The 13,400-nt window shown below is 37.8% G+C and overlaps 1 protein-coding gene across 1 annotated transcript in view; it reads left to right on the top strand.

Moving 5' to 3' along the window:
- Positions 1-13,400, top strand: part of SNX4 (sorting nexin 4) — a 62,883-nt gene that overhangs the window by 19,955 nt on the left and 29,528 nt on the right. The window contains exons 6-7 of the mRNA XM_040621356.1: positions 3,494-3,549; positions 7,954-8,026. Of these exons, the coding sequence (XP_040477290.1) occupies positions 3,494-3,549; positions 7,954-8,026 (129 nt within the window). The remainder of the gene's footprint in view (positions 1-3,493; positions 3,550-7,953; positions 8,027-13,400) is intronic.

Genomic DNA, 13,400 nt, shown 5'->3' with positions numbered 1-13,400 from the left:
CTTTAATTTTCCTTTTTTTTTTTTTTTAAGATTTTATTTATTTGAGAGAGAGCGAGCAGGGAAGGGTCAGAGGGAGAAGGAGAAGCAGACTCCCCGTGAACAGGAAGCCTGACATGGGGCTTAACCCCAGGACCCTGAGACCATGACCTGAGCCAAAGGCAGACGCCTAACTGACTGAGCCACCCAGGCGCCCCCGATTTTCCTTTTTTCACACGTTTTGTTTAATTTAATATATAGTTTTGGCCTATTAGATTAATATTTTCTTAAATCTTTTTAGAGTAATTATTATACCCAGCAAGATAATTATACAAATCTGGTTTCTTTTTAAAGATTTTACTTATTTATTTATTTGAGAGAGATAGAGTAAGCGTGGGGTGGAGGGAAAGGGAGAGAATCGAATCTCAAGCAGACTCCATGCTGAGTGTGGAGCCTGATGTGGGGCTTAATCTCAAGACCCTGCGATCGTGACCTGAGTCAAAACCAAGAGTCCGACACTTAACTGAATGAGCTACCCAGGCACCCCAAAATTCTAGTTTGTTTTTTATCAGTGGTCCACTTAATATAAACATGAGCAACAACTCTTTTCATCACTGCTTTATATTGGTGTTTTTTGTCTTGAATATTTATATAAATATTCAATTGTTAACTAATTTAGTGAAAGGAGAGCAAGGAGTTTAATGAACATATAAACTAGTTACTCTAGTATAAAGTACTTTTGTTTTAACTCCCGTTGACTCAGTAAGTTACTGACTTGAAAGTGTCATCCATATACCAAAACCTTAAATGCATCTACATTGACTCAGAGGAATCCAGAACCCAGTTTGTTGCTTTGGAGTAGAGACTGCTGGTGTCCCCAGTCTGGACTTTTAAAATCTCTGCTAATCTGTGTATTCCACAGAAATGCCAAGAGAGCCATTGTGGTGATTCCAAATGCCAGATGCCTAGAGAGTATCAGATGCTCTTCTGGGTACTGTGGAAATAGTAGTGGATGAGCTGAAAACCTTCATAAACTCCCATGTTCTTATGGGTCTTATATTTTAGTAGTTGGAGACATTAAATTAACATTTAAATAAGATACTTTAAAAGTTATAAGTCATCTTTGTTAAAGAGTATGATAGCAGATATTTTTTTCAGAGATTATTTTGAAATAGGTGACCATAAAACTTACTGTCCAAATGGGGACACTTTCAAGAGTAGAAAGGGGCACTGAATAATGAGTCTAGGACAACACACATAAACCGGGACTGTCCTGGATAAATTCGGTCACATGGTTGAAGAGATAACGTTAGAGCTGAGACAGGAATAGGAAACCTGCAGTGGAGTCAGGCTGGGAATCAGGCTGGGAGCCAGGGAAGAGGAATGTTCGAGAGAGGCCCAAGCTGGGTGGTGGTTTACTAGGCAACATTTGAGGGAAGAAAAGAATCAGAAAGTGAAGTAACCAAGGGAGACAAGATCCAGGACAAGGAAGGTAAAATATGGAATAGGAACCAGGAGAGAGGAGGAAGGGGGAAGTAGGGAGAACATGGGAAGTAAGGTAGTAAGTTGGGGCTAGAGAACAGTTGGGGTTATTTTTCATTCAGCATGTTTGTCCTCTGCCAGGCTTCGTGAGGCACCGGGGCTACAGCAGTGAGCAAAGACCTGGAAGGTTTTGCCGGGGCTGCTATTGTGCAGCTCCCAGGGGCACCTGCACATTGTGCTTTTGATGGCTCGTGTATTCTAGTGGGCAGCTCAGAGACAAGTGAGCAGCTACCGATTTCAAGTCGTGCTGTTTCAAAGGAGGTAAAAGAAGGTGGTACGGAACTGTGATGGGTCAGGGGGCTTCTTAAGATGTTTGATGGGGAAGCCGAAAGAGGGTTGGTAAGCTGTCAGGTTTGGAATAGTCCAGGTGCTTTTTTCAAGATCTGGCTTTGGGGACATTTTAGGCAACTTTTCTGTTTATGGAGTCTTGTGAAATGGTGAGCATATTGAGTTGGGTGTTCTGATGAACCTGAGCTGACAGAGTACGGGTAAGCAGAGGTTAGGGTGGTGACGTTTAACAGTATATGACTTCTAAATTGGTAAATTGTTGATAAGAAGTAAAAAATAAATTGGCGTTGTTAAGAATTTGAGATGCCAGAAAAGGTACAAATGAAAATATCCTTCTTTCCTCATAGTTTTTATGTAATTTCATCCTCATTCAAAGAATCACATTTGTATGTGATTATATAGAGTCTTTAACACTTCGGTGTTTGGTTATTTTAATTAATTAAAATATGTTCTTCTAATTAATTAAAAAAGAATATAAGTGAGTAATATATGCCTTAAATTCATAGGTGTGTTTGTATGTAAGGACTTTCACATGGACTAGCTTGTTTGCCCCTGAGAAGTGAGAAAGGTCAAGAATTGGTGAAATACTGATTTTAGAAATAAGAGGATCCCAGAAATCAGAGATAAATTAAGTTTCTGTGGATATTCTTGATAGCTTTTTTAATTTCTTGTGATCTGAAGTTCTAAGAGGCTGTTTGTGGAGTAACATATTTGTTGCATTTGTATTTATTTAATTTGGGGAGCCCTAGGATTGTTTTGTCTTATTTGTTTTATTAATTTGGGATTATATGTAATTATGGGTTGGAAATTGTGGAGTAATGGAAAATTTTCAAGCTGATTGTGAGTTTCAAACTACATTATAAAATTAATTCCTGATTGAGCCACCTTTTATGAACTCTGTAGTTTCTGTGCCTGGTCAGAAAAATAATTCAATGTTTTTTCTTTTCTTTTCTTTTTTTTGGGGGGGGGGAGAACTTAGGATACAATTTGGATATGTTAAGTATAAATTTTATAGAATGCATTTATTGTTTAGTTTTGATCCCTCTGTTCCTTCTTTGAGAGCAATTATTTAGAATAAGTAAAAATAGTTAAAAAGTTAAAAAAAAGATGGTTAAAAAGTTATGCTGTATTGTAACATTTTCTGTCAGCTAGATAGAAACTAATTTGATGTCATCTTGTTTTACTGTGTACAGTATTTACTACAGGTATTTCTGTATTTCTCTTTTGAAATACTGATCATGACAGTGAAAAAAACCAGTATATGTTTGGTTTGGATTCTATCTGGGAACTACCTGCAGTAATGCATACGCTTCAGAGCAGTGTTTTATTTAGTTTATCATTGCTTTTCTTGATATAAAGAAAGGTAAACTACTTTTTTCACATGATCTATTCTGACTTGTTATAATGCAGAGCTATATCTATACCTGTTAGTGTGTTGGTGTTTATAATTGTTTTACTTTGGTACCATTGAATGCCATGTATTCAGTTTAATTTATTAAAACATTGCTTTTGTAGTGTTTTCAAAATTACTACTAAGCTGTTTTTTTTTAGATATGTTTAATGTGTTTGACACAAATGGTATGAAGAAAACTGTACTTGGGCATCTTAATTCTAAAGGGAAAGTAACACTGTTTGGATTTATACCCTGAAATGTAATTGTATTAAGTGAATACATTATTTTTTCCAGGCAGACTCCAGGTTAAAAGCGCTTAATGCAACATTCAGAGTGAAAAACCCAGACAAGTAAGGTTTTGTTTTAATAACAGTTACAATGTTGTTTTGAATGGTGCCTATCAATTTATTTAATTTTTCATTTCTGAATGTGTGCACTTTATTTGCTAACTATTTTAAATAGTAATTCACGTTTAGTGAAATCCTCTTACAGTCTAAAACTGGTTTTGAGATTTGGTAACTTAATTGGGTTTAAGGTTGCAAGTAACTGAAGTTTTAGAAAATTAAACCACTGCTTTTTCCTAGAAGGATTTATGAAAAGGTTGTTGAAGATACCAGAAAAATAAGAGAAGTAATTTTAATTTCATATGGAATAGTTTATATATGACTTTGCTTGTCAAATATGTACAAAGTTCAAGATGAGATTATATATTATATATATATTTTATAATAAGCTACTTTGTATACCAAGAAAACTTGATAGATAAATGCACACTAGTATAATAATTTCATGGAGATGTATTTATATGATAGTTACTTGACTTCATTAATGTCAGTTTGGTGTTTGTGAGACCATTTCTATAATAAGGGAAGCCTGTGCATTCAGAAAAAAACTTCCTTAGGATGAGACCTAGACGTTTCTTAATATTTTGCTTTTACTCATTCTCTGAATTGGGTGTATAATTTAGGCTCTTCATTATATGGACCTTTACCTGGACTTTGATTCAACTAAATTCTTCAGTTAGAAAGGTGCTCAGGCAGATGAGGCTTTTCCATTTTGGGCTGCGAAGCTCATGAGGTGTGTTAGAATTTCTGTAGTTAGGCCTTCAGCATTAATTTCTGTGTGGTGTAAATTCTTATCAAATGCCAGGTTTGCATAGTCTGGTAATGTATTATGCCTGACTTTATAAATCATAACACATTAGCATAATGCCTTTGGTTTTTAATATAAATTTTGAATATAAAATATGAATAAATATTTAAACTTTTGGTAATCAGGAAATTGTGATGTAACCATGGAGGGTTTTTTTTAAATAGGCTTATTTATTTGTTTAAAAAATATTTATTTGAGAGAGAGTGAGAGCAGGAGTGGGGGGAGGGGCAGAGGGAGAGGACAAGCGAGAAGCAGACTCACTGCTAAGCAGGGAGCCTCATGTGGGGCTCGATCCCAGGACCCTGGGATCATGACCTGCGCTGAAGTCAGATGCTTAACCAACTGAGCCACCCAGGTGCCCCTTAATAGACTTTTTTAGAAGAGTTTTAGTGTTACAGAAAAATTGAGTGGATAACACAGAGGTCCCATATATATCCTTTGCCCCCACACATGCCCTGTCACCCTCAGTGTTAACATCCCCTACCAGAATGGTACATTTGTTACAATTGATGAACCTATGTTAACCATATTGTTACCACTCAAAGACATTATATTAGGCTTCACTCTTGGTGTCGCATATTGTATGGGTTTTGACAAATTTATAATGACATGTATTCATCATTGTCATATCATACAAAGTATTTTCACTGTCCTGGGGTGCCTGGCTGGCTCAGTCTGTTAGAGCACATAACTCTTAATCTCAGGGTCATGAGTTCAAGCCCCAGGTTGGGCATGGAGCCTACTTAAAACTTGAAAAAGAAATAAAAACAAAAATAAGCAAAAAACCCCAAAATATTTTCACTATTCTGAAAATCCTCTGTGGTCTGCCTATTTGTCCCTCTGTCCCAGGTCCTGGCAACCAGTGATTTCCATAGTTTTCCTTTTCTAGAATGTCCTATACAGTATGTAGCCTTCTCAGATTGGCTTTTTTCACTTAGTAATATGCATTTAAGATTCCACTGAGGTTTCATTATGAGGGTTATAATGACAAGCATGGTATATAAGAGATGTTCTCTAGGTAAAGAACTAAAATTTTAAGTCGCCCTCCAGAGAAAGCTTTGAGAAACCTAGTAAGCTAGCTTTATGACTTTGTTGGATGTACATTCATTGAGGAGCGTGTAGGTGAGACTATTTTTTTAATTAATATTTTAATATTTTGTCGTTGAAGTTTTTCAATTTAATGAAAAATATTTTATCAATTGAATGTTGTCTTCCCTTTTCTGACCTAATCATAGGTTTCTGGATGGTAAAAATTTATTTAATATCCATATTATATATAGAATTTTAAATTTGATATGACCAATAACATAACCAAGGGAGTTTTTTGCTCCTGTTCTTATAAAGTGTGTAATTAATGTGTAATTGGGAATAGAATTTGTTTGCCTTAAGTTCTAGATAAGAGGATTGTCTATATCATTCATTGTTGTTTTTTTTTTTTTTAAGTTTTATTATTTATTTATTTATTGTTAAGTAATCTCTGCACCAAATATGGGACTCAATCTCGTGACCCCGAGGTCAAGAGTCAGATGCTGCTCTGACTGAGCCAGCCAGGCAGCCCTGTATCATTCATTGTTAAAACAGATTCTTCACGTAGAGACTCTCTGTTCTAGCTATGTCGTATATTATATATATTTTACATACTGGGTCTAGCTGGCCCAATATATAATTATTATTCGTACCATTACTAAAATAGTGTACATCACTAAAATACTTTTATTCTGTCTTTTCTTAAAATGTAGAAAACCGGAAAAATTGTTTTAGAGGGATTGCCAAAATGATACTAGCTTCACACGTTTATGTTTCTTCAAACTGGGGTGCCTGGCTGGCTTAGTCGGAAGAGCATGTGACTCTGGATCTTGTGGTCGTGAGTTTGAGCCCCACGTTCAGTGCAGAGATTTCTAAAAAAATAAATAAGCTTAAATAAAAGAAGATACATTTCTTCAAACTAGACTGTTAAAAAGAGCAGTTTGGAGATGGACCTCAAGTCTTCTACTTCTTTGTGGCAATATTTAGAAAATATTTGGGCAATGTGTAGGAGGTAGACCAAGAGATTAGTAGAATGAATGGGGCAAAAGAGAGGGACAGAAAATACAGGTGGCACCCAGGTTTCATTCTTTAGAATGCTCAGGAGTATAGGGCAGAGAGATTCGGGAGGGATAGGGGAAGGTAAGTTGAGCTGTGGGTATGTAAGCAAGTAGAAATGTCTGCTGGTCGGTTGGCTCTATAGACCTGGTGTTTAGGAGAGAGATTTGGGCAGCAGGGAGAAATGTGGAGTTCAGTAGCATGTACATTAGAATTGTGAAGCTTTGTGAATGATAAGTCACAGAAAGTCTGTAGATTGAAAGATTGATTATAAAGATGGCTGAGGACCCAGGATTGGACCCCAAGGAGTGCCAACACTTTGAGGGTGTTTTCCAAAGTGTAATCTGAAGATCAGCAGCATCTGAATCCTGTGGGTTGGGCTTTTGAAACCTTCAGCTTCCCGAGTCTCACTAGGGCCTCTGTGTACAGTTTTGCTTGTTCACACCCCTCTCCTACTGAGAGGCTCTTGGTAGTGTTTCTAGCAAACACTCTAGGGGTTCTTTGTGCGCTAAAGTTGGAGGTGTAACAGGTGGGGGAAGGAAATGTGTACTGCAAAAGAGACTTCAGGCGTAACCAGAGAGTAAAAGGAAAAGCATGAGAAAGTAAAACTGATGTTAAGGGAAAACATTTTTGAGGAGGGTGAGGTCAGCTTTTACATTGCTGAAAGGACCCAGGAAGATGAGGACTAAAGGATATCATTGGATTTTAGCAACATGAGAATAGTTAGTGAGTTTGTCAGGAGTATTTCTCCACTCTGGTGCTGGAGGCAAAACTAGATTGCAGCGGGCTGCACAGTGAATGGGAGCTGGTGTTGCTGGAGAGCATGCCTTGTCACAGCGTGCCTGTGAGGGGCCAGGGATGAGAGGGTGTTAACAGCTGGGTGTGTTGTCAAGGGAGCGTGTGTATGTATTTTAACATAGGAGAGTTAATCGATATGCTGATGAGAAGGAGCTTACAGAGAGTGGAAGTTAGAAAATAGGAATATGGGGTATAGTTGGGGTAGAATCTAGAGTACTGATGGGAAGAAGGGTCCTCAAGGAAGGATGAAATAATAGAGGTGGATGTGTTTACTAGCAGGAGATCCTACTAATGGCTGTGTTTAATGTGTGAAGCTTGGTTGGAGAGTGACAGGTGGTGGTATCAGAAGTTTCCCATCTTTATGCAGAATGGTAGTTATGAGATTAGGGAAACAAAAATTACTGAGCAGCATGGAGATGGCGGTTAGAGACCATGAGTTTAGCACCATAAATTTTTTTCAAGTAATTTTTCAAACAAATTTTAATCTCTATCTCAGTTTCACAGTAAAAATTATGAAGTATGACATCTTTTATTGTCTTTAAAAATTTCAAAAGGAAATATGGTTGTTTAAAGTTTTTCGAATTTGTATTGGTGTGTACATAAAGCCAGCATATGGTTAAATAGAATCGGTTTCATTGTTCTCAAGAACTGCTGTTTTGTCTTTCAGTTTTTGACCTGTTTTCATGAGAAAAAAATAATGTTTTATTTGTTTCCTGTTTCAGGAGATTTACGGAACTAAAACACTACAGTGATGAACTGCAGTCTGTCATCTCACATCTTCTTCGAGTCAGAGCTGTAAGTGGTCCCCAAGAGCTTTTTGACACACATTCATAAGGAAGCGCTTCTCACCTAATCACATTTTTAAATAAGGGATGGTATTTATTATGAGTAGCTGATTTTTGCATTCAGATTTGGCCTGTTCATCATCCAAACTGCATTTTTAAGAAAATGTGAAATGTTTTCTGGCATAAACAGCTTGAAGGTTTTTAGCCTGTTGTTTTCCCTGTGCTTGTATATGGTTGTTTGACCATCTTGTCAAAGGCCTGCCTTTTCCGTGTTGGAATGTAATTAAGTAAGTGTGGGAGTTTAGATCTACATGTAATGATATCCTTATACTTTCAAGGGTTTTTTTTTAAAATAGTGAAATAGTTTATGTATGTTAGGCCATCCTGTGTCTGTGCTTTTAAATTCTCCTAAGTAAACTTTTTTGAGATAATGGTCTGCCATGACAGAAGTAATTAGAAATCGAGGTATAATCACTGAAATTAGCCATATGGTTGGCTGTGGTAGACATGGAACCATTAGAACCTGCCTGTACTAAAGACTTTGAAAGGGGCGCCTGGGTGGCTCAGTCTGTTAAGCGTCTGCCTTTGGCTCAGGTCATGATCCTGGAGTCCTGAGTGGAGCCCCGCATTGGCTTCCTGCTCAGCAGGGAGTCTGCTTCTCCCTCTCCCTCTGTCCCTCCCTCAGCTCATGTTCTTTCTCTCTCTCTAATAAATAAATAAAATTTTTAAAACAACAACAACAACACCTCTGAAAGATAACTGGGATACCAGGTGTAGGATCACAACTTACACGGATTGGAGTCCTCTTGAAATACATTATCTGGGATTTGTTTTAATGAGAGCATCTACTGGTGAGGAGTAGAAAGTGGGGGCCATTTTAGATGAAACTAGATTGGCCATATAATAATTGTTGACGGTAGGTGTTGGGAAATGGAAGTATATTCTACTGTTCTCTACTTTTTGTATGTTTGAATATTTCTGTGGTAAAGAGTATAAAAAAATAGGGGCGCCTGGGTGGCTCAGTCGTTAAGCGTCTGCCTTTGGCTCAGGGCGTGATCCCAGAGTTCTGGGATCGAGCCCCACGTCAGACTCTTCCGCTGGGAGCCTGCTTCTCCCTCTCCCACTCCCCCTGCTTGTGTTCCCTCTCTCGCTGGCTGTCTCTCTCTCTCTGTCAAATAAATAAATAAAATCTTTTAAAAAAAAAAGTATAAAAAAATAAAATAAGGGAAAAAGATCCTTTTGAATATCTTTATATTGGCCCAGTCTCCTGTTTAACCATTCAGAATACATAGACTCCCTGAATAAATTATGAGATACTTTCTAATAGAAGAAAAGGTACCTGTGAGAATTAGTAGGCTAGATCAAGAACTGGGTATTGGGAAGCTGTGGTTTGATAAGGTAATTAGACAACAGTTCTTGTGGAAAGTTGGGAGTAGGGGGGATGGAGACACCCCAGAAGACTGGAAGAATAATTCATATAGCTTTGTCTTTTATGCTAGAAACCTTGGAGAATTGATTTAAACAAGAGGTCTGGCTGATTGTGAAAGCTGTATCCTTTTTAAAGGCCTTCAGCCGAAGGGAAGGGCAGGGGACACTGTAGAAAGCCTTGTTTACCAGTGAGGTTAACAGTTCTGGGGCTTCGAGGAGGCAGAGGTACTTTATTGTGCACTCACGTGACCACCCCCAGGTACTGAGAATCTCAACAGTCTTTCAGACCCAGAAAACGAAAGGACAAAGCAGAAAAACCAGCTAGAATCAGATTTATCAGAAATCTCCAAGATGAGTGGTGAATTGAACGGAGTGCAACAGTTAAACACTCAGAAAATCTGTGAAGTACAGGCAATAAATTTAAGTGAGACCTACAGGAGGGAGACATGATTGTCATTGCTGTGAGCCTGTCACAGGCCAGTTAGCCTGAAGGAAGGTATACGTGATTGCTTTCATAAAACAAGAAAGAAAATTGTCACAAGGCAAGATAATCATAGTGATTATGTCTTGTTTTCCGCTGGAAGTAGATTTTTAAATGTGATTAATATTTAATAACCTTTAAAGATTATGGCAAACACTTTTCCCACATGCCCTACCTTCAAGAACCTCTCTCGGCCTATTCTCTTTTGTCATTCATTTCTCGCCTCAAATGCCTTCCTCAGAGAAATCTTTCCTGGGCATCTTATTTTCTATCATTTTCTGTCATTTCTCTATCATATCATATTCTGTCATTGCTGTTGTCTTTATAACAGCACTGTCTGGCATTGCGTTCTGCTTTAATTTGTTCGTTATGTCCCCTACTAGTATATGTGAGCTCCACGAGAGCAGCTTTGTTTTCTCACGGCTAAGTCCCTGGAATAATGCCCAGCTCATAGTAGACGCTCACTGTATATATAATTCATTGAATGAATGAACAAATGAATGTATATGCTGACATTTTTGTGTTTAAAAAGATCTGAAGGGGGCGCCTGGGTGGCTCAGTCATTAAGCGTCTGCCTTCAGCTCAGGGCATGATCCCAGCGTTCTGGGATCGAGCCCCACATCAGGCTCCTCCGCTGGGAGCCTGCTTCTTCCTCTCCCACTCCCCTTGCTTGTGTTCCCTCTCTCGCTGGCTGTGTCTCTGTCACATAAATAAATAAAATCTTAAAAAAAAAAATCTGAAGAAACGGATAAATTGCTCCTTTTATTTTAAATTCCAGTATAGTTAACCTACAGTGTTATTTTAGTTTCAGGTGTACAATATAGTGATTCAGCAATTCCATACGTCACCCAGTGCTCATCACAACAAATTGCTCCTTAATCCCCATCTCCTGTTTCACCCGACCGCCACCCACCTCCCGTCTGGTAACCATCAGTTTGTTCTTTATAGTTAAGATAAATTGCTTCTTGAATTTAATTATAACCAACCAGGGAGAACTGGTTAGTAATGTATATGTGAAAAGAACCTTTAAAGAAACAACCTTGTCATCAAAGAGTTTGTAAAACGTAAGTAAGAGAATTGTGGGTGTAGATATTTATCCCAAGCTCTTTGTTTGTTTTTTGCTTAAGATTCTATTTTTTATTTAAAGATTTTATTTATTTATTAGAGAGAGAGAGCAGGCATGAGGGGGCAGGAGGGGCACAGGGAGAAGCAGATTCCTTGCTGAGCCGGGAGCCTGACACAGGACTTGATCCCAGAACCCTGGGATCATGACCTGAGCTGAAGATAGATGCTTAACCAATTGAGCCAGCCAGGCACCCAAGATTTTATTTAAAAAAAAAAGAATAAAGATCTTATTTATTTTTTTGTTAAGGTTTTATTATTTTTTTAAAAGATTGTATTTATTTATTTGTCAGAGAGAGAGAGAGAGAGGGAGAGCGCAAGCAGGGGGAGCGGCAGGCAGAGGGAGAAGCAAGCTCCCCGCTGGACAAGGAGCCAGATGCAGGACTCCATGCCAGGACCCTGGGATCATGACGTGAACCGAAGGCAGACGCTTAACCGACTGACCCAGGCATCCCTAAGATTTTGTTTTTAAGTAATCTCTATACCCAATGTGGGGCTGAAACTTAAAACGCTGAGATCAAGAGTCAAATGCTCTACCGACTGAGCCAGCCAGGTGCCCCTTCCTAAACTTTATGAAAACAGGCTTCAGAAACTTTAATGACATTAAAGTTAACTTGAGCTCTTGAAAGGAAAGGCAGCACTTGATCTGTGAGTCAAATTGAAATTCTTAGTGAATAAATGAGAGAAATGCCAGTGAACAATATAGGATGCTTTCTGATTAGCTAAAATTTTGATTGTTCTAAAATTGGGAGAAAGACTGTTCAAGTCATGGACAGTAACAGAAAAGTAGAAATGAAAGGTTAAAGTCCCAACACAGACAGAAGCCTATAAATAACATAAAAAACACCACAGGGAGGTCCTTTTTGTAACATTCAGAATGTCAGGAGAAGAAGGTTTAGATGCTGTTTGAGACAGATGATGAATTCCTTTATTTATTTATTGTGTTTTATTTTTGAGACAGGATGAATTCTTAACAGATGAAGAGAAAATAGAATTATTTGATTATCTTTTCTGTCAAGGAGAATTCTTTTGAAAGTAGAAAAGGCAAAAAATAAGTTTTAGATTGGATTGAAGAGTTAAATATTTAAGAGATCAAAGCAGAACAACTGGAAAGAGTAGGTGGCCTTGGACTGCGAGGAGCTGGCTTTGAACAGTGTCTCTGCCATTTACTGGGTCCTTCAGACAAATCCGGTAACCTTTCAGGGTTTGTTTCTTGCCTAAAAAATGGGAATATCTGCCTGGCTCATAGTAGGTCCTGAATAAATATTTGTTATATGAAGGTGCCTTATTCTTAGAATTATGAGACTCAGATGAAATAATTTGTGTCTTGTAAATAACAACGGAAAGATAATATTGATCTCTAATATTTATTTACCACTGTCTATCAACCAGTGCTCAGCCATGTTACAATATTCTTATCAAGTTCCCACAATAGCCCTTCAAAGGTAGGTACTGTTACTGTCCCCATTTTGTAGACTAGGAACAGGGGCAAAAGGAAATTAAATGAAATTAATGATTTGTTTGATATCATACTGTAATAGATGTGTGGAGCCAGAATTTCCACTTTTGTCTGACTCTGGAGCCCACGCTCTTAACTAGCTACAAATGGTATATTGACAGAGGACATGAATTCAAGTAGATTGAGCGAGAAGAGAACCAGTTTTCATTGAGTCATCCTCCTTAATGCCAGGACCCTTACAAATGTCATCTTATTTAATCCTCACAGAGTTATATGATGAAGGTCATTTCCACATTTCCAAAAGAAGGATGTAATAACAAGGCTTGGAGTGGTTTAATAAATCTCCAAAGTCAAACCCTAAAGTAAGAAGGAGCTGGAATTTGAACTCACATTTGACTGCAAATCCTGTATTTGCTACTATAATACATGTTGCCTCTTTAGGGAAAAATCAAATTTAAAAGGGAGGGGGGATGTTTATCTTTGCAAATACTGTAAAAGTGCAAATTATAATTATTAAAATACTACTTGACCTTTATAGTGGTAAAGATGGTAATATCTAGTGTTCGTGAGCCATTTGGTGATGGTGGTAATATAAAGTCTTACATGCAGCTCGTTTGGGAACCATTGTGGCAGTAAGTTTCAAGATTTACATCTCATCATTGAATCCTTAGGAAGTAGTTCAAAATAAATGAAAAGCTGTGCACGTCTAGATGTTCAAAATAAGATCATCTAATAGAATGTCCATACACCGTCCTTTTTAACATTTAATCAGCTACTACTTCAGTGAGGATAGAAAAGGCATTCTTACAGTTCCGAATGATTCTGAGCTGGGTAAAATGATTGGGTGAGTCTGTCACATTTCTTCTGCTGTCATAGAATTTGCTAGGTGTCACT

The sequence above is a fragment of the Ursus maritimus genome, unplaced genomic scaffold (assembly GCF_017311325.1).
Source record: "Ursus maritimus isolate PB19 unplaced genomic scaffold, ASM1731132v1 scaffold_4, whole genome shotgun sequence".
In the NCBI taxonomy this organism is placed as follows: domain Eukaryota; kingdom Metazoa; phylum Chordata; class Mammalia; order Carnivora; family Ursidae; genus Ursus; species Ursus maritimus.
This window is presented reverse-complemented; position numbering and strand designations above follow the sequence as displayed.